This window comes from Perca fluviatilis, chromosome 24 (genome assembly GCF_010015445.1).
Source record: "Perca fluviatilis chromosome 24, GENO_Pfluv_1.0, whole genome shotgun sequence".
NCBI lineage: Eukaryota > Metazoa > Chordata > Actinopteri > Perciformes > Percidae > Perca > Perca fluviatilis.
This window is the reverse complement of record NC_053135.1, coordinates 14,901,635-14,928,139: the sequence shown is the minus strand read 5'-3', so window position 1 is coordinate 14,928,139 and position 26,505 is coordinate 14,901,635. Positions and strand designations below refer to the sequence as shown.

Below are 26,505 nucleotides of genomic sequence, written 5' to 3'. Positions count from 1 at the left end.
CACTTGTCCCACGTATCATTTATTTAAATATCCATACTAGCAGGGTGCGATTTGTGGGGGAGTTATTTTTATTTTAATCATGCACAGCAAAACAAAACACATTATTTGCAAGAATGAAATCCCTCTTTCAATACCATGAATATAGTGCCACTCGGCCAGCCATGCCGGAACACAAAATCATCTCAGATTGAAATAGTAGAAAGTGGTTTCAACCTAAAATAATACACTTTTAAGACGGAGTGCGGAGTTCACTTTGCGACAAAAACAAAATACTTTCACCCAGGAAACACTCGTTCATTACTCTGTGGAGTGTTTTATTCCAGGCTAGTGTCTTTTTCCTAAACGTAACTAGTCGTTTTGGTGCCTAAACTTAAAGTGATGGTTCGGAGTAATTCACCCTAGGGTCCTTTGCACCATGATCTCGAGCCAAACACCCTCCCAGAAGCTTTTTTCACCTGGGTCTAACATTGGGAGAGTTAGCTAGAGTAGCGTTATCAGCTGAATAGCTTAGCGCAGGGGCTAATGGACCCACGTTTGTATCTTGTAAGTTACCCCACTAATAATGCCCGAAATGATACCAAACGTCTACAAGTAGTACAAATAGGTTATGCTCTCATAAAACGATGGATTGGAAAGTTTGTAAGTACACCAGAAGTTTATGAACACTTGCCTGCTCTCTTCAGCTCTCTGTTGCTGCTGCTGCTACCTGCAGTTAGACGAGTACTTAGGGCAGATAATACTACAAATACCAAAAGAGTTACAACAAAAATATTTATTAATTCAATGATTAAATAAGGTAATGTCTCCAAACTTACCTCAATTATTACTTGTCTCCTGCTAGTTATACTACAGCACAAAAAATTAAATTAATAAATATTTTTGTTGCATCTCTTTTCGGTGTTGTAATTTGTAGACGGCCCTAAGCACTCGTCTTACAGCAGCAACAACAACAGCAGAGAGCAGAAGCCAGCAGGCAAGTGTTATTTACATAACCTTCTGGTGTACTTACAAACTTTCCAATCCATCGTTTTATGAGAGCATAACCTATTTGTACTACTTGTAGACGTTTGGTATCATTTCGGGCATTATTAGTGGGGTAATTTACGAGATACAAACGTGGGTCCGTTAGCCCCTGCGCTAAGCTATTCAGCGGCTAACGCTACTCTACGCTAACTCTCCCAATGTTAGACCCAGGTGAAAAAAGCTTCTGGGGGGGTGTTTGGATCGAGGTCATGGTGCAAAGGACCCTAGGGTGAATTACTCCGAACCATCACTTTAACTGTCATCGCCGCATGACACTCACTTTTTTCTGGCTAAACTCAGCTACCACGGCCCCCGAAAGGACCGTCGTCTGGCGGTGCCTGTAGTCGGCTCACAGTCACCTATTGGCAGCTGAACAACTGCGGCTAATTACAACCAGCAACTGCCGTTTGGATTTATCGTTCTATGGCACTATAGACTGTTACTTTATACTTTACAGCAGCTATATACGCAAACACCGGTCTAAAAAGGGAATTAAAGGTGCCCTGCCACAGGTATTTCATTACTTTGTGGTAATGTCTGAAGTTCTACCATGGACTCTGTAACATTTTTGGTGGAAAAAATGCCTTGGTTACCTTGTTTCAAGCCATGGTAAAGAAAGCCTACAGGAAGACTCAGCTCAATTTCTGCCAGTTCTCGTTAATATTCAACGAGCTAAGCTGTTTGAATCTCATTGGCTAACAGTTAGCCAATGAGAGCCTGGCTGTCAGAATCCTTTACCCAGCCCAACTGGGCGAGCTAATGAATAGTAATGAGCTCCGGCAATATGATGTCAGACTGACCAGCTTTTGTAATTGGCCTGATTTCTCTGCTTATTTCTTTTCAGTGGCTAGAGCTGACAAAGGAGGTAGCAGCTCATTTTCACATTCACAACATAACACAAAGATATATTGACCTAACATATTTCAAAAAATGCAAGTAAAAAAACGTTTTGTATGGCAGCGCACCTTTAAGCTTGATTTATGGTTCTGCGGAAGCTCCACGCAGAACTTTCGCCGCAGCTTACGTAAGTGGCCTGATGTTTATACTTACGGTGTGCGTCGAGCCGGTATGTGTGTGTGTGGGGAGTGGGTGATAGAGCGAGGGAGAAACAACTTAAAACATGCAGATAAAAGCATGCCAAATAAAAAAAACGTAAAAAATGCAGATAAAAATATGCCAAATAAAACACATGATGTCGTCCAACACGTAATAAAACAAACGCCCTTTTGCCCTGTGACACAAACAAGAACAGGCACTCCAGGCTTCTTACCACGTTGCTCACCGTATCACAAAGGTCAAGAAACTCCATGCAATAGCAGAAGAGCTTATCTTATCTTCCGCCATGGACATGGTCGGAGGTTAGGGGAATGTAAAAAAGAACGTTAGGGGAACGTTCCATAAAGGTTACAACGTTAGGGGAAGGTTCTCTAAAGGTTGCAACCTTCAGGGAACGTTAGGGGAACGTTCCCTGAAGGTTGCAACGTTAGGGGAACGTTCCATAAAGGTTACAACGTTAGGGGAAGGTTCTCTAAAGGTTGCAACGTAAGGGGAACGTTAGGGGAACGTTCTCTAAGGGTTGCAACGTTCTGGGAACGTTCTGACAACGTTCGGAGAACGTTTGATGTAACCAAAAACGAACGTTCCCAGAACGTTCAACCAACTTTCCATAATAACGAAAGCACAACCAAAACATAACCAAACCTAACCTTCAGGGAACGTTCGCGCAACCAAAAACGAACGTTCCCAGAACGTTCTGGGAACCAAAAATTGTTAGCTGGGGGGGTGCTGGATCATAGAAAGACCAAACCACTGTTGAATGATAGCATAGACGGACGCATTAAAAAATGTCTGGAGACATAAAATAGGCGCTTACTGTGCCTTACAGATGGATGGATCTACAGTTATTGCCAACCTTGCAACTTTACTTGTTTATGTGAGACATTTGTCGGAGGGAGACTAGTCTCGCTTTGCCAGAAGAACCCTCCTCCAGAGCGCACTGGAATTCGTAACATTGCAAAGCAACGAAGAGAATCAACTGGTGGAGCTGTCATGTGATCTGACGCTGAGTATCCCTCCCTCGCCACTCGTGCGGTCAAAACGATCCTACCGTTCAGCACTACCTATTTGTGTGAAAGTGGCTTCTCTACTTTGGTTCAGCTCATAGCAGAGGAACAGGTTGGACACTGAGCATGATCTTTGAGTAGCTCTGTCTACCATCAACCCAGACGTTCAAACTCAGCCGTAAAGATCATCCCCAGCATTGTCTATTAATTGAAAGCAGCCCGTTTTGTAGGCCTTAGTTATTTTGCGTGTATACACAGTTATGCTGTTATGATGTCAATTTCATTCATAAGAATCTGCAGCACCACGTTTACACCATTTTACAATCCAACAGGTAAATATTAAACTTCCCACCACTCTTGAGGAGTGAATTCACGCAAGACATGGTATAAATTTAGAATACCAGCACTGTGAAAAAATGTTAAATGCCCTAAACAGCGATTCAGTCACTGAGGATTGGCTGAGGAAAATTACATCACAAGTCTCTCTCTCTCTCTCTCTCTCTCTCTCTCTCTCTCTCTCTCTCTCTCTCTCTCTCTCTCTCTCTTCTCTCTTTTTCTCTCTTTTTTTTTCTCTCTCTCTCTCTCTCTCTTCTCTCTCTCTCTCTCTCTCTCTTCTCTCGCTCTCTATCTCTCTCTCGCGCGCGCGTTCGCTTGCACGCTCTCGCTCTGCGTGAACGAAACGCTTTTTGGTGCGCAAGAAACCATGCGGGAGAAAGCTGAGCGGCCAGATTTTGATTTTCGGGAGAATCACTGAGTAATTTAGAAGTATAAGTGATTAGTTGGTGTTGATTTGTTATGTGTTATTAGTTTAGATCTCTATGACAACCCGGCTGATTGATACAGCATCTAACCCCAGAGAGGAAAACTGCCATATCCAAATTGGTTGATATCATACCAGAAAGACAAACCATAACAGAAGCAAAGGATACACAACACAGTGTAAACTAGTTATCCGGCGTAGGGCGGTAGAGTAGGAGAGGAGGATAAAATTAAGAAATAAAAGGATATTGATTTAAAGAAGGACTACGGAAGGAATTTCGGTGCGACAGCCGGTTGAAAACTTGAAGAGAGGAAAGTGGAGAAGACAGAAAGCGGAGAAATAAGGGAGAGAGGTCTCAGGTTGGCAGCTGTCGGTACTCCGCCATGCAACATGAGTGACGGCAGTAACGGAGTTGGGGGGCTTCCACCCCTCTGGAACTTCAATGGTAAGTGAATTAAGGCAACGCGCACAGTTGTTAAAGCTTTGGCCAAATAGCCGTTATAATGCAAGCAATGCTAAATAAAGGACGGCAGGTCAAATATAACCCCAGAGTATATAACAACCACATAAAGAAATTAAATAAGCGTAAAAAATATTTTTCTCATGCAACCCTGTCATGTAAAAATTATCTGTGATTGTCAAAGGGATTTATGGCATGGCATCCTAAAAAAAGGTGCTTAAAGTGAGTCCGACCCCTCACTAGGTGCTTACATTTGAAGCGTAATGATGCACTTTGGTAAAGTGAAGCACGATACGCAAAGACCCAACAATACATTTAATTTAATTTAATATACATAAGAAAATATGTAATAGTCAGTTTAAACGCAGATCGGTAATTAAGTAAATATTGATAAAGAAAAAGACATTTTTTTTCTGAATATATAACAACAACAAAAAAGGCAATTTCTTTCATTTCATAACACTGGGACGTTTTTTGTTACTTTATTAACGGAACATTTTAAACGAAAAAGAAAAAAACATAGTTTAACAGCCAATGGATATTGACAGGTTCAAGATAGTAGGGAGAGTAGACATGGTTTTGTGGCATTCTTTTGAGTTATAGTAAATCATTAAATGAGGGCTGCATTTCGACCATGAATATTCTTTATCATAATGACTTTGATATTTCCCTAACTTATTATTGACAAATATTAGTAGCTTGGATCAGCAGGTAAGGGATCATTTGATATTGACATCATCAATGATATCTCTCATGTTGAAAAGATCTGTCAGAACATATATATATATATATATATATATATATATATATATATATATATATATATATATATATATATATATATATATATATATAGAAGGGTGTATTGTTGTTTTTGGAGATCCATGTCCAAACAATGAGAGCAGCAGCTTATTATCAGGGCAGAGGAGGAAAAATGAAGATGATGAGAAAGGGGTGTAGGAAGACAGGAGGTGGTGAAGGAGGAGACAACAAAACAGGGACATGACGAATAGAATTAGGTTTCAGAGATTAAAAAGCCTGAATACACTCCTCCCCTCCTTCCTCTCTGCACTCTACTCCGCTCTTCTCTTTTACCATTTTCATCTCTTCTGCTTTTCCTCATCTTTGCCCTCCTCTTTTTATGTCATTACTGGAATATAAAACTGATAAGGCTTGAAAGGAGAGAATAATAAGAGAGGATTAGTCCAGAGTGTATAAATTGACTATACAACGTATACATATGACATTTCATGTGTATTGCATTCATGAGCACTGTGTGCGTGCGCTTGGCATGCGTGCATGTGTGTGTGTGTGTGTGTGTGTTGTGAGAGACACGCAGACCTAAAAAGGAAGGAGAGAAATGTTAAAAATGTAGTTAACCATTAGAAGACACTCAGTGACCAGACAGTGACACTTCTTGACATATCATTTTTTGCTGAGACCGCTATTTTAGTTGTATGGGGGATAACTCAGTTCTTTGTACAGGACTGAATGATACTAAAAGGTGTTTATACATTTTTATATGTTATACACTTCTAACTCATGTACATGTAGGTAACTGTATGGAGAAGCAAAATATCAGACACACCCTACAATATGTGCAGCTAAATGCAATAACACAAAAGCAACTAAAGAAAAACTCAGAGATACCTCACTGTCAAAAGTGATTCAAAGTTTAAGAGGTTACATTGATCGGCTAGTGTATTGATTGTATCACAGTGCACAGTGGTCCTGTCACTCAGTGTATATGATTTATAACATTAGAATAGCATTTAATTTGAAGGTCTTAATCATGTACATCCATTATGCTTATAAATTGCATGTACAAAAAAACAGGCTGAGAATGAATTAATACTTGGGTACGAAAATTGTTTCCCAGAAGGGAAAAGGCTGCAAGACTCTGTACGATAGAATGATTGACAGCGATGAGTTCCACATGAAACATCAGGGGGTTGATGGAACATTCCCCTTCTACTCCATTTTCTGTGATTCCTCCCCTGTCTCCTCCCCTTCATCAGCAGCTCTTCTGTTCTCCCCGTTTCCCTCCTCTCTTCTTTCTGCTCTCCTAATTCTATCCTATTTACATCCTTGCTCCCGCAGAGGATTGATCCCTTTGGTGTAAAGGCGTGTCTGTTAGTGTGTGTGTGTGCACATATATATATATATATATATATACGGTTATGTGTATGGATAAAGAATTTTGGATGTTGGTGTGTATACATGAGAACATGCATGGACTGTACTGGAAGGGAGAACATGTTTGTGTACTATAGCAAGCAGGAGTGTGTGGGAAGCATTCATTTCTTGTATGTATCTACTGTATTGTTTGGAATGTGTGATGTGTTTATGAAGTGAATGCATGTCTCTGTGTGTCTATTTGTCTTTGCAAAAAAATAAAAAATGTATAATGTACAAGTATTGTGGTTAAACCAACCAACTGACTAACTACTCTATGGGCAGTGATTATCATGGTGTTTCTTGATCATAATCTTATATAATATTATTTCAATCTTATTTAACGCTAATCTACTACTACTATATTTTTTTATATTTTGTTAAAAACTTAACTTGCTATTTACAGGAATTATATAACTTGCTATTTATATTATTTGCATGGAGATTTTTGGAGATTTTAATGTTAAATGAAATTATTTAATATTGTAAATCTGGATGCATCGATACAAAGATTTTTTATTTATTTATGGCTAATGTTGGTTTATTACATAAGATAATTTGCAGTCTTGCGACACAAATGATTTAATGGTTTGTAACAACCTGTAGCGCTGCCCCCACTACAGGGGCCTGTCATGTTCGTTTTCGTCAACACAGTTTAATCAATTTTGCTTTTTTTATAAAATTAAAAAACAAAGGATAGGTCTATTTGCGGTGACTGAGCTACGCTACACTGTATTTAGAACCAATAAAATAAAGTGTTGGCCAGCATTAAAGCTTGCATTAATACTATGTATTTGTTTCACATTTTTGATTTGGAATATGCTTTAGATTGTCTTATGGTGGTTCTAATTCGTATAGGCTTCGCCCTCTAAGAGCTGTTGCTATTGGGTTCGTCCCCCGCGCATGCGCAGTCGTGTAGATTTATTTCGCGCCCTTGTGCCCTGCATGAGCCTCTATTACGTCCGCAGCTACTGTATATCACAGCTGCGACACCAGAGATCTGCTCCAATTTTTTCTACAGCGACAAGCATTATGAAGACTTCAAAGTCCAGTGGTGTCCGCCCGTGTACCGGCTGCCAGACCGGCTACATCCTGCCGTCAGATCTCCACCCGAGCTGTGAGGTGTGCCCCGGCCTCGTCCATGCCGGGCTGGCCCTAACAGTCTGCCAGTTCTGCGCCCGCCTACCAAAGACTCCTTCTTGCCGCTTTCGGTTGAAGGTGACGGCGATGGCAGCTGGGCGGGCCGTCAGGATACCCAAATAAAATAAACCATTAGCAGCTCTTAGAGCACTATGCCTACACTGGATAATCTGGAGTTATTATGCGTAACTATCGTTACTTGTGGTGGTTTCTTAAAAAGCTTGATGAATCCTCTGAGTACACAGCGTTTGGCTGCTGGAAACAGTTGTTTGTCTTCTGTGGAATTTCTGTCACTGTAGCTGCTCGACACAAGATTTTAGGGTGTGGGCTACAATGTGGTATTTATTGCTGGTATGTGCAGGTAGCCTTCACGTGTCACCTACTTAACTTTGTCTACATGAGGTGTCAACCTGCGCGGAGCGCGAGGAGACGTATCCACTTTGTTTACTGCCCCCTGGCAGTCCTCCGGGAATTCACACAACCATAGCTTCATTCCTAACTTGGCGTTGTGGTTAGCTCCTTCACACAGAGTGGAGGCTGTGGTCATCTTGGAATTATGTTGGCTATTAGGGTTTTGGTTAGTGACAAGCAATTTTTCATGGTGTTGAAGAAGTAGCCAAACATTCAGAGTAACTTCTCTCTCTGCTTTTGATCCAGTAATAACATACTGTTTTTCACTGTAGTGGTAAGTTATTTTGATAAATTAAATCCAATAAAGAAAATGTTTTGTGTGAATATTATGCCCTATAGTATGTCTATTGGACAGCAACATACATGGAATTACTTCAGGAGCCAGATGTGTGAACAATGTGTACGCGCAAAAAACCTTTGCCTTGTCCTACACACAAACTGGTATTTACAAAAGACTAGAGAGTGTCCACCTCTCCTTCAGACCTTGCGTACACACGGTTTTAGCTGACATAGTGGCAGGTGATATGATAAGGACAAAATTGAATGTAAGTTAAGAGATGGGCAGCATTTTTTTTTTAGGTTGTTTGCCAATTTCACTGATTGTTAAACAGTATGGCATCAGATTTATGTGATATGTCACAAGCTCGATAAAACATGCGAACGAGCAAATTGTATTATTTCACGCGCGCAGATATTAACTGCCACTCGCACAATAGACGTCCTTGCGTACCAATTCAACAACCGAGAGCTGTACAGGCAGCTGCGAGCGAGAAACAAAACGTAGGGAGAGGCAAAGAATGGCACCTGCGTGTTTGAAACTAAGCAGCAAGTGCACAGAGCAGCGCTGGAGGGCACACATGCTCTCACAAGTAACTCTGCTCTCAAAGTTTATACGACACAGAATCAGGCATACAAGCTTTATAAGTCTGACGAAAAAAAAAAGCATATGCACATTGTGTCTCTGACACAATAAAAATGCAGTCATTAGATATACATACACATTGCAACAGTGGATTATACCTGAGACTAAAATCATATCCAGGCAGGGGTGCACATGTTTTCTTATTTCCAGGCTTTACCAGCTTTTGCTATAGGCTGCTCTGGGCAATGATGCCACTCTGGCTTTCTGCTTCTCATCAGACTTTCAGTCTAAATCCTCTCTGTTTCTGTCTGTGATCTGAGTCTGGTGTGCTTGCTCCCTTCTGACTGATTCTGCTGACAGCTGTCACATTCCAGAGGTCAGCACTGTTGAGTTGAATGTGTCTGTGGTCATCTCTGGCAGATGCATTCTGTTTGTCCTGTAGGTGTCTTCCCTGTTATGCAGTAGTGTTAACTAGCCAAGGGTTGCCAGGACTTTTCTCTTTTAATTCACAACGTTTCAGCTTCTTGCTGTAGTGTGAGGGAAGTCAGCAGCAAAATATTCCAACTAATAGGAATAGGAAGCGCTCGAAACACTGCTCTGCAGATGTGATTTGCATCACTGTCATCAGTAGGCAGGCTGCTGAATCACGGGCAGACGCCTCCATATTTAAACGGTATCTTGCTTACATGCAGCCTATTTGATACAGTGACACTTCTCCAGTTAGCTCTTTTTCTTAAAAAAAGAATAAAAACAATGGCACAAATCCATTGTATTTTGCAGTGTTTTGCTAACTATGTGACTATGTGATCAAAAGCTCAATCTTTAATGATATTATTGCATATTGCTGTTATCCTGTGTTGGAACATTACTTATGTGAAATAAAAACCTTTTTTTATTAATGTTTTTTACTAACAAAAACGTGACAGAAAACAAAAAAAATAAAAAATAAAGACAGAGCAAACATACACACAAAAAAAGACCAAAATACAAAATCAAACCTATACATCCTGATGAACACAGACACACAACATATGTCATCACACATATCAGCAGGCCTTACTACCTAAATAAGTAACAAAACACTAACTGATGTAAACAAGTAAAATCAATATCATTATTTTATAGGAAACTTGACAAGGTAATTACAAAAAAAAACCAAATATATCAAATTCTACAATGTTTTTTTAGTTCTTTACAAATGATTACCAGCCTTCAGCTTCCTTAACCCTTTCCCATCTCTACCATTGTTTTTTAACATGGTCATTTCTGTTATACTTTCAGAATAAAGTAACATTTAACAGCAGCTTTTAAAAGAAATCTTTTCCCTAACAAAATGATCAGATTAACTGTAACACCACCCAATATCACAGAAAATGGTTTCATGCACCATCCTTTACCTTCAGCTGGATACTTTTTACTTGATTCTGACCTTTTGATATATTTGCCTGATTGATTCTGATCCTTGCGTTTCTTTTGTCTTGGCTTTTACTTACAACTTTGTGAGCTTGTTCCAGATTCTGCAGTTGCCTGCTTCACTTTTCTTGGTTATGGTTTTTTAAACGTACAGTATGTGGTCTCCTGGCTCTGTTTACCCCCCATGAACACCTTGTAACATCTTTTTATTGATAAGGATGCAAATGTTATGTTTGTGTTACAGCTGGTGAATACAGACAACAAAGAAAGGAGCCAAACACAGACAAGGTTCAGCACAGGATCAGTTCAGTGGTTTAACGAATATTGTCTTACTGGCAGGTATTGGAATCATTAGGCGGGGTTTTGATGGAACATCCAGCTTATTAACTAACACTATCCTATAGCATCAACCCCACTAACCCAGGGAAATGTAGTGTTTGGTGGTTCTGATGGCCAGAGATAAGTTGCGCTGGAACAGTCACTGATTCTAGTCCAGAGCTCCCGTGGGTGTCCTCTGGCATTCTCGGGCCCGATCTGTCCCATGTAGCAATTCGTCTTCGTCTAAGCAATGGCTTTCTTGCTGCAACTCGACCTATCAAACCTGCAGCTCCAAGTCTTCTCTTTACAGTTGAAACTGAGACTTGCTTATTACGACCACTATTAAGCTGTGCTTGAAGCTGTTGTCCTGTGAGCTGCCTATCACGCAAGCTGTTGACTCTCAGAAACTTGTCTTCTGATACTGTTGTGGCTTTGGGTCTGCCAGACCTCTTCCTGTCAGAGTTTCCCCCAGTTTCTAAGTGCCTTTTGATGGTGAAGAATACTGTACTTACTGACACCTTGACTTTCTTCGCAATTTCTCTGTAGGAAAGACCACAATTCCTAAGTGTTATGATGGTCTGTCTCTCTTCCATTGTTAATTGCCTTTTTCCCGCCATTTTTATAGCAACACACTACTTTCTGCAGTACAATACTGTTCAAATAATGCTCACGAGGGTACGGTACCACAGTGTGTTCCAACAATACTTTTATACAAACAGAGGGGTTTGTAAGTAATCCAGACAAATTGGAACACCTGTGGGAATTGGTAGCACCAACTTTCAAGCTTGATCAACCTCCATTGCTGCAGAACAGCGTTACGTTGTAAACCCATTTCTTGTTCCCTGAAAAAGGCCTTTTTGTAAAATACTGAAATGTACATTCGGTTTTTTTATTAGTTTTGGGTAACCTTACTTTAACCTCAGGCAGTTCACCACTTACCTTTGTACCATTTCAAGCTATTCATTGGACTGAATTGCTAAAATTTCAATAAAAAACAAAAAAAATTGGGGTGTTCTAAAACTTTTGACTGGTAGTATACATATATATATATATATATATATATATATACATATATATATATATAACCCAATGAGCAGTTATTGTAGACAATAAACAAAGGGGCTGGAGACAGGGACAGAGCCACACAAAACAACCAATCGACTAGTTCTCATAATACATCTTACTTTTTAATAATGATTGATGTAACGGATGACATTTTGAAGGTGGAGGGTTTATATAAATTTTGTCTCAGTGCATTCAGTGGACAGTCTGGTCTGGGAAGTCATAGCTAGGTGCAGCCCAGGACGTGGAGGCTAGACTCAACAACAAAAGAGCAATGGCGGAGCCAGGAGATGGCCAGTGGTGGCCATTGGCATCCATAACCTAAAGTCCCTGGCAAGGGTGTCCACTGACCTGATTCATTTTCATCCAATTTCTTTCACTCAAATATATTAAAAAGAAATGCTAATTTTTTGAAAATGATTTGGTGATATGGTGGACGTGGACTGCGTGTTGAAAACTGTAGACCGAATCACTGTAGTTGCGCTAAAACAACAATCACTTCAGGGTAGACAAATGACATTTTATTGGAATTGCAGGGATATGTGAAACGGCAAACTTGTACTTGGCAACCATTTTCAGCCGCAATGGTATCGTTTAAAAATATTTAAACATGGAGGTCGGACCTGTATGACATGCCTGCTGTGCTTATTTGATGTAACGACTGTGTGGTTTTGCTAGTGTCTTTCATAACCAAATCTAGGGTTACGAACAGCAACATCTCGGACTGACTGCAGGTTTTGGGTGGTCTGTGGCCCAACAGATAATTTTGGTCTCCAATTCTAATGTTAAAGTGTTGAGATATGAAAGCACCAAACATGCATTTTAGATGAATGAGATGAGTTTATGCAGTTGTTCCTCGCCCCTGTTTGCCCAGCACCGTTAAATTGAGTTTTCTACCCGGAAATTATTAAAAAACAGATTTGATCATGCTAATGAAGCCTTTACAGTGCCACTAGCATCCTAGCATTCGCTGTCATCATCCACTCGGTTTCTACCCTGTGTGGCCTAGTTTTGGGGCATGCTGCAGTTGCCATGTTGCATTTACTGTGTTGCTGTGTGTTTGTATGTGAATGTGTGTCAGCCCCAGATGTTGTTACTGGCACATTCCCTGTGAGCTGGCATTAAAATGGGCACAGAGGGATGTAAAGTTGGAGAGCGAGGGTAGGATGCAGAGGGGCGATAGAGGAATTAGGGGGTAGGGGTTTGACAAGAGACAGATGAGGATTCATGCCAACTGTTCAATGCTAGAGAGGATAACTGGTAGGATTAGAACTGATTGTGCTAACATTGCTAACATTTCATTAATTAATTTACCCATTGTATATTTAAAAGTAATGTGGTTATAACTAGATAAAAAAAAAAAAAAAAATAAAAAAAAAAAAGACACCCCCCCACTGCCACTATTTAAACTTGGGCTTTATTTGACACAGGCTTTTATTAGAGACTAGCATTTATTTCTACTCTTTAATGTTTGATACACTGGAATGGAAACTTCTGATATGCTCCTGTTTTGATTTGCTGGATGGAAACTCTACACTTTCTCCATACCTGTTGTCTTGATTAATTCAGTGTACATTCCACAGCACTAGATCCATCAGTTCATCAAAATGTTGAGTATTGATGGTAATGTTACTGCAATGGAAATGAAAAGGGCTGGAAAACGGTATTTCTTTTCTTAGAGCAAAAGAGTGATAAGTATCACACAACTCTGTAATTGTAGTGCTGTAGAAATGCACATTGCATAACATGTTGTATTTGAATGCCATCTTAATTGAATAATTGAGAATGTATCCTATATACAATATGGTGCACTCTTCCTATATTGTAGAGATAATTTACATTATTTTATGATGTTGAATGATGTCTGAAACTTGATATAATACTGAATGTTATTGAGCTGCTGCGAAAGCTAACTCACTAGATTAAAAATGACTAATCTAAATGTAGGGGAACATTAGATGGTGCCTAATAACCTTTGCTGTACAATGCGCAGACAGAAATATGCACTAATGGAGACATAAAACTGAGTGTTTTTGAGGACACAGACATGTAATACCCAGGACTGTGCTGATGAAATCTAGATAAGTTGAGCTCCAGTGGAAGTGCAAATCTTAATGTGACATTGTGGTAATTTAGTGGAGGAGATAATGCAACAAAAGTTATCTAATTTTTTCCAATTAGAACTTATTTTGCTGGAATTGTTAGTACTGACATTAATCACAAAGCAACCCTTTATTAGCATTATGTGTATCCTGTTCCACATGGTTCTAGAGGATATAGGTATAAAACAGTGCGTGGTTAGTGGCTTTTTAAATATCGTAGTGCTTAATTACCCTAATTTAAAGTGACATTTCTTGTAAACAAGGTGTGGAAAGAGCTGGTGCGAAGGCGCAGGGTGTTGAGCCTGGGACTTCGTCTGCATTAAGCCAATTACATTTTAAAACCGTTTTGGAACAACTTGCGTCCACATTAGTGTTCCCATGTGTTTTTTGTAGAAACCCCTGTTCCCAGTGAAACACATGAACAACATAAACACAGCTAAATCTTTTATTTGGCCTCTTTTCATCCATCACCCAACATCTGGTAAGGAGTGGAACAGACAAATCATTATTTTCTCTTTCTGTTGTCAGAAAACTGAACGATGAATAAATAGTTTAGGTTATTATTATTTTAGTTATGTGTTTAGGCGTAGTTTATTTTGATAGATTTTGGTTCATGTACTCCTGTAATTCATTCAGATTAAGCTATTATTGTTCTTAGGTCAACAAGGGGTTTTGCCCTGTACATGATTTTTTTTCTAGCCTTGACATTAAGTGAATTTTGTTCAGACCAAAGAGAAAATCCTAATTATGAGAAAGTTGAAATAAAATTCATCACCTCCTGCCCTCAACTTCTAACGGTTTACCTTTAAACACAGGACTGATAGAAAGAGCATTAAGACCTGATTTATACTTAGACTGCTTTTCTCCTATAGGCCTTCACCAATTAACGCTAAAGATTTCTTCAGCTAAGCCATCGACCTGTCTCTTAGACTCCATCCCAACTAGGCTACTTAAAGAAGCGTTACCCTTGGTTAACACTTTGTTACTAGATCAATGATGATCAATATGTCTTTATTAACAGGTTATGTACCACAGTCATTTAAAGTAGATGTGATAAAACCTCTTTTTAAAAAACACACCCATATCCAGAGGTCTTAGCCAACTATAAACCTATATGTAATCTTCCCTTTCTCTCCAAGATCCTTGAGAAGGTAGTTGCTAATAATTGATGTGACTTTTTACATAACAACAGTTTATTTGAGGATTTTCAGTCAGGATTTAGAAAGTATTATAGCACAGAGACGGCACTGGTGAAAATTACAAATGACCTAACTGCTTCAGACAAAGGACTTGTCTCCTCCTGTATTAACTTCAATGCATTGACTTCTTGTAACATCCAGGATTGAATTTAAAATCCTTCTCCTGACCTACAAAGCTCTTAATGGTCAGGCACCATCATTTATTAATGAGCTCATAGTACCTTATTGTCCCACTAGAGCACTGCGCTCCCAGAATGCAGAGTTACATGTGGTTCCTAGAGTCTCTAAAAGTAGAATGGGAGCCAGAGCCTTTAGTGATCAGTTCGGGAGGCAGACACTGTCCCCACATTTAAGAGTAAACTTAAAACTCTCCTCTTATAAAACTTATAGTTAGGGAGTGAAGAGTTGCAGCATTCGCCTAGACAGGCGGTGAAGCTGCAGACACAGCACCCCTTCTCTTCTCTGCTTCTCTTCATAGTCGTCAAATTCATCTACCAACCCTTATAGAGCTGGCTCAGGTTTGCCTTGGAGCTCTTAGTTATGCTGTAATAGTTTTAGACTGGGGGACTTCCTTTGACACACTGAGCTCCTCTCTCTTTCCATCCGTGTGCACTCATGCCCCAGAAATGCTCTGAGGAGCTTATTCCCCGGAGTCCTTATGTTTTCTTGCCTCACAGTTTTCCTTGGATTAGTGTGGCACCCAAATCATGGTTGCAGCGTGGTCCTGCCGTGGTCCGGTTTACCAGGGCCATGCAGTGCCCTGCTAAACCCTGCTACACCCTGCAGTGCCCTGCTACGCCATGAACTACAGCAACCACTGTTTCTGGTCATAGTTCCATTATCTTTATTGTGACTATAATTACTACTGTTCATCGTACCCCCAACCGGCACCGTCAGACAACTGCCCACCAAAAGCCTGGGTCTTGCCTAAAAGGAAGGAAGGAAGGAAGTTTTTCCTCACCATTCGAGGTTTTTGCTCTTGTGGGAATTATTAGAATTGTTGGGTCTTTGTAAATTATAGAGTGTGGTCTAGACCTATTCTATCTGTGAAGTGTCTTGAGATAACTCTTGTTATGATTTTATACTATAAATAAAAATTGAATTGACTCGGTGAATGCAACAAATTCTATGAGATTCTATAGTCTGAATCTACTCCTAAATGAGTCGCTTAAGAACCAATCCGGTACGAGTGGTTCTTTCATGAGGCCCATTGTCTTGTGCTATGCAGGCCAGTGATGAAGTCCAGTGAGATGTGGGACCGTTGTCAATTAAAAACTGGGAAGGGTTGAAAGGGCTGGAGCATGAAGAAAAACCTTGTGCTTGGAACATACCTGGTATAGGCAGCCATGAAATTGAGTATCCGCCTCTGTTGTGGATCACCAGAATCACTGGAGAACTGAGGAGTGGAGGGCACAAGGCAGGTTGGTCCTGGTTAGCAGGACAGGCATCAGCAACATCAAACGTCATCAAACAAAGGCAAGCATTTGGCAAAGCTGCTGTAGAAGAAGAAAGCAGGAAAAGCCAAATGTGCTTCATAACCTTCACAGTGGCTGTATGTCGCTACAGCACATGATGACATTCCTGTGTTGAAACATGCTGGTTGCATGATGCACTGACTATTTCAATACGTCAGTAGGTGTTGCTGACATACTGGAAGTTGCAAAACATGCCATAGAAAAATAAAACAGACTTGGACTGTAAAAAAAATGGATTACATTGTGCGAGATGGACATCTAAAATACTCCAGAAACACTTTTGGTGATATGGATTGCCCTTTAGATTTGCTTTCAACTTGAAGTTGTGGTTATTAACTTCTTTACTCTACTATTTGCTATTAGATTAATGTTTAGCCACGCGTGTGTAGGTTGGTTGGTTGGTCCACCACTTTGGTGCAGACTGAAATATCTTAACAACTATTGGATGGTTTGCCATAGTGTGGCTGTAGATTGTTTGTTCTGTTTTCCAACAGAACCCAGTAGACGGAAGCCTATAAAAGATGTATTTTAGTCGGCAATTGGCCTATGAAATGAACTACATTCAAAACGTGTGTGTGTGTGTGTGTGTGTGTGTGTGTGTGTGTGTGTGTGTGTGTGTGTGTGTGTGTGTGTGTGTGTGTGTGTGTGTGTGTGTGTGTGTGTGGCAGTGATGGCTGTTTTCAAACTGAAGGTGGATAACATTTTGTCTCATGCCACCTTGTGGAACTAAGCCAAAATAAATCGGAAAGAAAGAAAAAAATGAAAATAAGGTATTATTAAGCAAGCTGTATAGAGCTGGAGATGCTAGAAAGGAAAATGCTAGAAAGGGAGAGAAGCTCCATTACAGAATGTGTCAAATAGAATAGCTAATGTTGCTAGCGCACACACACACACACACACACACACACACACACACACACACACACACATACAATATACAGTACACACACTTGCATGTACAACCATACTCATACAGAGCACTGTTGGCCTTGCACTGTGAAGTATGGATTGGCAACGCTATGATGTGCTTGGGGGGTATAAAACCCTCTCTCTCTCTCTCTCTCTCTCTCTCTCTCTTTCTCTCTCTCTCACACACATACACACACACACACACAGAGAACAAACAAGTGGAATGACCAAACACAAAAATGGGGGGGTGGCAAGAGAGAGGGAGATGTAGAGATGAAGGGGATTAAGGGAAAGGGAGGACAGAGTGTCTACAGACTGACAAAAAGAGAAAGAGAAATGGAGTGAGAGAGGGATATATAGAGATGGGCAAAGAAGGAGAAAGAGAAAGCAGATTCCTGATCACAGAATCACTTACCATATTTCCTCCGACCTCAATCTAATTTAATTAAATTTGATCGTTTTGTTTTATCGAATTATATATATAATTATTATATGAAATATATCATATTTGGTTTGCACAGTGCAATAAATCCTTTTGACAGAAAATGCTGTCAATAGGCCAATTTTAAGATGGAAAGGAGATAATCTTCTCATATCTTCCCCTGTCTTTAAAAAACAAATGTCCTAAGATAGAAGATTTAGTTTACCTTGTTGCCCGGAGCAACTATAAAGAGTTACAGAAACTAAAACTGTTTTTTTTTTTTATTTACATCATTGAATTGTTTCTTTAGTTATTGTATGTTTGCTTTTATTTATCTTTTAGTATTAGTCAATCCTTTTATTTTGGGCCTTGCTCGGGCTTGCGCTCCGGGTTGCGCATTAAATGAGCGGTCAGGTGAAGCGTTTCGATTAGTGCGAAAATGGATAGCCTACGTTAGTCATGAATAAATGATGTAAAAAAATTTATAAATGACTCATTTTTGACAAAAGGCAAAAGAGCTGTGTGCTTGTGCATATTTGAATATTATCGGGCTGTTTAAAAAGCTGTCAATCAAAATGTACTTGTCGGGCTCGGGATTAATTCTGTCGGGCTCGGGCCTTGTCGGGCCGTACTTTTAAGGCCCGATTACAGCTCTATCCCACGTTACCAAGTCTGCGTTGAACCCCGGTCTCCTGGGTGAAAGTCCTGGGTTGTATGACCCATCCACCACCCCAAAAAATTTTCGGTCTTTATTACTACTCGCTACCGTTGTCGCTCTTAATACTACGTCGTCTTACAGCGCCGCAGTCGAGCTGCTGCTATGCCCGGTGCGTCCCATACGGACGCTAAAAGGTGATTTGTTTGCCACTATCTGACGCTGAGAGTCACTGACCAAGCGTCAGTATTTAAAGAACTGGGAATGTGAACAGGTTGTCCATAACGTGCATGTAGAGGTACACAGTGGAGTTTTCTTGTAAACAAGCAAAAGTTGTGTTTACATTTGGTGTTACTTTAAATCCTGCATTGTTAACATCCTTGTTTAGCTTACTAGCTCTTCTTCTTTGTTGCCTTTGTTGGTGTGTTGCTGCATATCTTGGCACATTACCACCATATGTGTATAATAATAATAATAATAATAATAATAATAATAATAGCATAGGAGTAACAAACTCCCAAGATTGTAAGTTCAAACTCGGAACACTCCATATTGATAGACCTAGCCATTACAATGTAGAGAGCAACTTTCTGGCTAATCTTCGATTTACCTTACATGCACTAATTGCATGCACACAGTTTTCCTTATTACTGTTGTGTCATTATAGTATTCCAGTAAAATTTAGATAATCTGTTTGCTCGTGTTATTTGCGTCGGACTTTGTTGTTGCAATCCCAATTCTCAGCAGTTACTTTGGTACAATGAGTACAATATTATCTTAACCAATAAAGATCAAAGCTACATACACTACATAAAGCAAAGTTATAATAGGCTATGTGACTAAATACTTTCCATCTTGTTTCATTTATTTATTTATTTTTCCAACCATAGCAATGTACTTGGAATTAGTGGGAATGATTATATTAATTTTTTGTTTTCTGGTGCTCGCAGAAAAACAATTTGTTTGCGATCTTGGCATAACAAGCATAACTGGTCTTTAAGGCTTAGTGAGGCCTGCACATGAAAAAACCACAAAGCACCATTAATCAGGATGATGCTGTGGGCTGTGCAATGGGACCTGTGCGTCAGGGTTGGTTTGCTCTAGTCCACACTTACAACAAAACATCAAAAGTGGTCCAACCGGGGCTTATTTGCTGGATAACTGCTAGACCAGCTTTCTTCCCTAAGGACCATTTTGAATATCTCCCTTTTTTTCACTCTGCTCCAGCTTCAAAATTGAACATGTATATTTGGATTTCAGCATTGAGGTATGAGAAGAAGATCATCCCATTGCTCACCTCTTCCTTCTCTGGGTAGATCCTGGGGAGGAGATAAGGAAAAAGTGACAGGGAATAATTACAGAGCATAAGTATTCCCAACACCTCAAACCATATCCGAGCAAAGTCACACCAAGGCAATCTATAGTCTCAATCAATAATATATTGTACAGTTAAATCAACCTTGCTGTAACAGGATGTCAACAATCAAAAGGTTTACAGGATTCTTTAAATGCATCACAATGTTCATAGTTTTGCAATTTTAAACATTTTGAGAGCAGGTAGAATAGGTAAATGAGGAATGAAACAGGCGGACATCTATGGTTTTATAATTTAAAATTATTTTGATTTTAGATGAATATTTCAATGAAATGCTGTCTGCTAGTTGTCTGTTGACAATGCGGGTGTATGCCCATGTTAGAGAGATATAAATGTTGCAACAGCATGCTGACTAGAGCCTTGTTGCTGGAATGCTGTTCATGTATATATGAGTGTGTAAGACGATGGTGATGAAATCAATAGTAATGCCTCTCATCAGCCTGTGTTGTATATTTTATGGAGGATCTAAGACAAGTCTTCTGTGTATTTGAATTGAAATGCCTTTATAGAGCTCTTTTTTTGGCAAAAGGCCTTTTACACAGAAAAAAAGAAGATAAATATATATAAGAAAATGTAAGACATATTGCAGTCTATTAAGGAGATTTGTACTGGTTGGAAATTGGAATAACAAAAATGGCTTTTCATAGTTAAGGCACTATTGAAACTTAAGGAATTATTCTTTTTCCTTCGTCCGGCAAATTAATTGCCTTTTTGAGGGGTTTAACATACTCAAAAACTCACCGAAATTGATGGTCGCATCAATTCTGGTGAAAATATACGTATTTTAAGGGTTTCAGAAATAGGCGCCCAAAAATGGCCCCTACAAAATTAAAGAAATTGAGCCCCTACACTAAGTTTAACGTAGAGTCACGAAACTTGTGTTTCGTGAGTCTACGTTAAACATGTCAAGCATGTCAAGACGTACAAAAAACGTCATTGGAGCCGTACCCTAAACCCAACAGGAAGTCCGCCATTTTGAATTGAAAGTTCCAAATTAGTGCAATTTTGGCCATTTCCACGTCGTACTTTAACGAACTCCTCTTAGAGATTACATCCGATCACCTTCAAATTTGGTCTGTGCCATCTCAAGACCTTACAGATGAAAAGTTATTAAAAGAAAAACTTTTTGTCATAGGGCATGGCCGTGGCGGGGTGGCCATTTTGTGCGTTTCACCATCGAAACAGGAAGTGGGTGTAACTTGAGTGTACATTGTCCAGTTGGCTCGAAACTTTTCAGGATTCATAAGAGTCCAACCCTGAGGACATCTACAGGCCGATGTTGGCTCAAAGTCATAGGTAGTGGCAACAAGAAGTACACCTAAAACAAATTTAACAAACTCCTCCTAGAGATTTCATCTGATGGACTTCAAATTTTGTACCATCTCAACACTTTAAAGATGAAAAGTTCTTAAAAGAAAAACGTTTCGTCAAACGGTGGCATGGCGGTGTGGCATGGCGGCCATTTTGAGTGTTTAGCGATGAACGAGAAAGTGGCTGTAACTACAGTGTACATTGTCATATCTGCTTGAAATTTCCCACAATCAACAAGAGTCCAGGCCTGAGGACACCTACAGGCCAATATTTACTTTTGGTCATAGTGTCCCCCGCTGGCAACAGGAAATCAGCCTTATCATCTGATTTACATGAAACTTAGAATGTGTGGTCTACTTGTGATACTGAGCCGGCCCCTATACTTTAACCATGCCCATGTACTCAGGCCACGCCCCCTTCTATGGCTTTTGAGTCTTGTGTGAGTTATCATTGAACTCAGCAGAGTTTGTTTGTCATTGGTCATGGTTTGGCCACACCCCCTTTCATAACTGCTGACCCATTTAAGGTAGAGTATTGTGTGAGGTATCATTAAACTCAGCATAGAGTTCCCTTTTCATTGGTGATGATTTGCCCCATCCCATATGATTAAGCCACGCCCCCTTTAATAACTAATGACCCATTTCTTGTACACCATTGTGTGAGGTATCATTGAACTCAACAGAGAGTTCCTTATTAATTTGTGATGGATTGGCCCGCCCCCCTATGCTTAAGCCACGCCCCCTTTCATAACTGGTGACCAGTTTAAGGTAGAGTCTTATGTGAGGTATCTATCGATGAACTCAGCAGAGACTTCCTTTTTTATTGGTAAAGGTTTGCCCCGACCCTTATGCTTTGGCCATGCCCCCTTTCACAGCTAATTAACTGTATGATGTAGAGTCTTGTGTGAGGTATTATTGAACTCAGCAGAGAGATCCCTTTTCATTGGTGATGATTTGCAGTGTTTGAGAGCCGCGCAAATGCACGGTCGCAAGGAGCGGCGTCCGCCAGTAACCCCGACGTGCGCAGAGGCGCAAGGGCCCGTCCAACGCTGCTTGCAGCTTTAATTTTATTCTGTTTCTGTCGACTTTGAATGAAGTGTATTTTACGATGTTAAAATTACTGTATATTTACGTGGAGTCTGGTGGGTTTAGCGAACGCCATTTTGTGGATGATTTTATGTTTAAAAAAAGGATCTTACTCTTTATTAGAAAGGTCGTCCTCCTTAGAAATCCTTTCCATAATGTAATTATAATAATTGTCAGAATCTTAGAATATTAATCTGAGCCTGTCAGTGGCAAAACCAGCACTTTTGTTAAGGTAAATACAAGCTGGAAAATTGCCCTATAAATTTACATTATAGCTTGTTTCGCTGCTGCCGACTGGACCATTGTCAAAGATTGTTGTTCCCATTAGTCACTTAGACACAAAAACATGGGAAAATCGGGGTTGAAAAAGAACATAGTTACCCTTTAAGATCTCAGCTGGTACAACCTAAAGACAGGACCCCCCCCTGAGAGGAAGACTGTAGTAGTGTATGACTTGAGATTTGACCTTCAATCTAAACAAATACACATGAAAAAGTCATGGACAGCCATGACAGCCTGAGTCTTTGGTCTGTGTCCACAGACCAATTATAATCAAAGACAGGAGTTACCACCATCCCCTAACATGTTATCATGTGATCATATTCCTAACTACTAGGCCTCGTGATGACACCTGAGCAAACTCCATCTGCTGATGAAGACTGTAAGATGTGTTGAAAGCGAGTACGTTTGTTGTTTAATTGATTAAACAACAAACGTACTATCCATTTTGTTGTGTTTCTATGGTGACACTTTACAATAAGGTACACAAAAATGTAGGTAGTTACTGAGGAACAAGTTAATGAGAAGTTCTGTCTGTCGGTCATAAATGCTGAATCACAGTTACTCAGGAACTTCTCATTAACTTACTATTAGCTAACAATTAATAAAGTAACATTTAATACAGTAATGTACCATGAAATATGTAATTCATGGTACATGAATTATCAGGAATTCATGCATGAAAAAGCATTAATTCATTAATGTAGTAGCATACTTCATGAACTATCAGTAATATACAAGGATCAATAGTATCTTATACATGACTTAATGCAGGAACAATACGTTAATTCATGCATCAATTAAGGTATTTGAATCTTCATGATTTCTGATTTATTAATGATGTTCAGGTATTCTTCAAATCACAGCAGTGTACATATATTCGAAATAATTGTAGTGTTGTCACATAAGATATGATTAATGGTAGCATTAAATGTATTAAGAATTAAAGGAGTGGGTTGGCAAAATGATACTGACATTTACACAATACAGTATACTGCAGATGCATTTTTGTAGTTGCTTTATTCACAACAACATAAGGCACTTAAGCAGTAATGCCTTAAAAATTATGCTCACCCAAGTAGGATATTTATGAATTTTACTTTTTACTAACTTCTAAGTGTCTGAACAACAGAGATGTCTTGACTTTTTTATTATTAATTATTAATCACATGTTATTTATCAATGTTAAAGATGGACCAGGTCAGCACTTTATTTGAAGGGCCACAAACATGATGAAGTAATGAAGTCATTTAGTTAACAATAATTGCACATTAAAAACACTACAATTCAGTTTCTTTAGCCTCTCACTTTAACTACAGATTTACAGATGAAGAAGACATGAACATCATTAATATATCAGAACTCATGATGATTGAAATGCCTCAATTGATGCATTAATTAATGTATTATTCCTGCATTAATTCATGCAAGAGATACTATTAATCCTTGTACATTACTGATAGTTCATGAAGTACTACATGAGTGAATTCATGCCTTTTCATGCATAGTCAAGCATGATTTCATGATAATTAATAAAGTGTTACCAGTCTGTTTACCAGTAACTAATCAATAGTGCTTGAATCCCAGTCACGCAGGAACTTCTCATTAACTAACCAGTCATTCTTCATTCGTTACTTAGTAACTACCTACATTTTTGTGTACCTTATTGTTTTACTATTTCTATAAAATTAAAATCTTCCATAGATGATTTTACAGATTATTTATTGACTTTGTAAAAAACTCAAACTGAGTGTAGTGACTAGAGTATTACATAAACAAATGACACTGTATCCAAAATTAGCTCTACTTGGCCCACATGAATGATGCATAAAAACGGTAGATGGTTCCGAGTGGCTTTTAGAACATAACAGACCTAACGTTGCTCAATATCTTTCAAAGGCCACGTAATAACCCTAAAACATTTCTTAATTATTCTTTTTTTTTTACTTTTATTCTAGTAAAATGTAAAATAATGTCAGCAAAAATTAATATACATATAATGTATAACTATTTGATGTTTTACAGATTTTAATAAAATTGTATAAATGCAGGAAAAGTTATTTGCATCTCTCTAACACAAACAAAAATGTCCTCAATCCAGCAACACGTATATTTTTTTCAGGTTTAGCAAGTTAACATGTGAAGCTAAGATGGTAAACATTACTGTATGTCTGCTAAACATCAACATGTCAACATTGTCATTATGAGCATACTGATGTTAGCATTTTGCTCAAAGTACAATGGTGCCAAAGTACAGCCTCACAGAGCTGCTAGCATGGCTGTAGAGTCTTGTTTAAGTTATCATGATATCAAATCACTGTGGAATGACAGAAGAGTCCTAGTTATCTCTTAATTAAGCTTTTAATGAAATCCCTTTTGCAGCTTATTGTTTTGGTGAAACAGCTTGTTCATTTACTGTATGGTTCAGTTTCATGAACCTGGCACTTCCCATTCACCTGAATGCACTGTACCTTATTGAAGTAAGGCAAGGCAAGGCAAGGCAGCTTTATTTATATAGCACATTTCAGCAACAAGTTCATTGTGTGTTTACATAAAGAACTTTACAGTGTTTACATAAAAAAAACCATTAATGAGCAGTTAAAAACTATTTAAAACATTCATTTATTCAAGTCAAGAGTGTGAAGGACACATTACAAAAAAAAACATTTTCACACAAAAACGTACGTTTCACTTACATCCATGTAGTATTAACCCATGCAGACCAAACAGCAGACAGACAAAATCTCTCCCAGGACTTGGTGGAAACCAAACCAGATGGAGAGTGAACACTGGACTTCAAGGGCCCTATTTTAACGATCTAAGCGCACGGCATGAAGTGCATGGCCCAGGTGTATTAGTGTCTTCATTAATTCATAGGTTTGTTTTGGGCGTAACATGCAATAAACCAATCAGTGTCATCTCCCATTCCCTTTAAAAGCCAGGCGCACTTGTACCTTGGCTCATGCTATTATGATGGCGGATTTGCACCGCAATATTTTTATTTGTAATCTTTTGCATGTTTGTGTGCTGCTGCGCTTCCCTGTGTGTGTGTGTAACAAGCATAGTTTGCGCGCTGTGCATAAGCCAAAGCGCATTTTACTAATTTGCTGTTAAAATATCAATGAAATGTTGCGCTATTGACTTTAGACCAGGTTTTTGTTAGTCAATGGCGCGATCACTTCCCGCTGCCTCAAGATAGCAATTCGCCAAGAATTCACCTGAATGCACTTCCCTGTAAGACCAGCACGCCCATGGGCGCAAAGATGGGCACAGGTGTATTTGCTATTTAAATGGGAAATTGAGAACTGCGTCGGTCTTCAACTAGCAAAGACACAGTCGGGCTTTGCGCTGCGCCGCGCCGGGTGCAAGATGGCCCCAAATCTTAATCAGACACACAACACCATTGCAGTGTTAATATGTCAGGGCTCACAGTTCAGTTCTTCTATGACTGATGTTTTTATTACAATGTGTCTTGTCTGGATGTGATTTGATGTGTTTCAATGTACCCTTTTTAACAGCAGATTTTGCACAAATTCCTGCCTTTTGGCATGTGAAAATAATGTATTTTATATTAGTTATGATATTCTATAATTTCAGTTTTATTTGTCCAAGGTTTGAAATATCTGTTTCGGCCTCCACTCTAATACAATGGAGTTCAATGCAATTTTGTTTATGGTGCTCACAGGATTAGAAAATCACATTTACAATACACAGCAGCTTGTTTTTTGAGAAGCAAGTCCCAATTCATTTGGATATTCCACACAGCACACATATTCCACACACAACACATTTTTAGAATAAATAGAATATACTTTATTTAAAACATTTAAAAAAAACTATACTATATTTATAATTTCGAAACAAAGGAAGTTTGGTTTAGTTCAAATTTAATTTTAACTTTTTTGTGTCAAACCACAATTTTAATTTATTTCTGTCGTGACCACCGCCAAAATTTGCTGCAATCCCTAGAACAGAAACTTTTAGTGTCGTCCAACAAAACAAATTTC

The 26,505-nt window shown here is 39.1% G+C and overlaps 1 protein-coding gene across 1 annotated transcript in view; it reads left to right on the top strand.

The window, feature by feature from the left end:
• The first annotated feature begins 3,795 nt into the window (after positions 1-3,795).
• chrm4a (cholinergic receptor, muscarinic 4a) overlaps positions 3,796-26,505 on the top strand; it is a 45,787-nt gene continuing 23,077 nt past the window's right edge. The window contains exon 1 of the mRNA XM_039792594.1: positions 3,796-4,291. Within this exon, the coding sequence (XP_039648528.1) occupies positions 4,237-4,291 (55 nt within the window). The 5' untranslated portion in view covers positions 3,796-4,236. The remainder of the gene's footprint in view (positions 4,292-26,505) is intronic.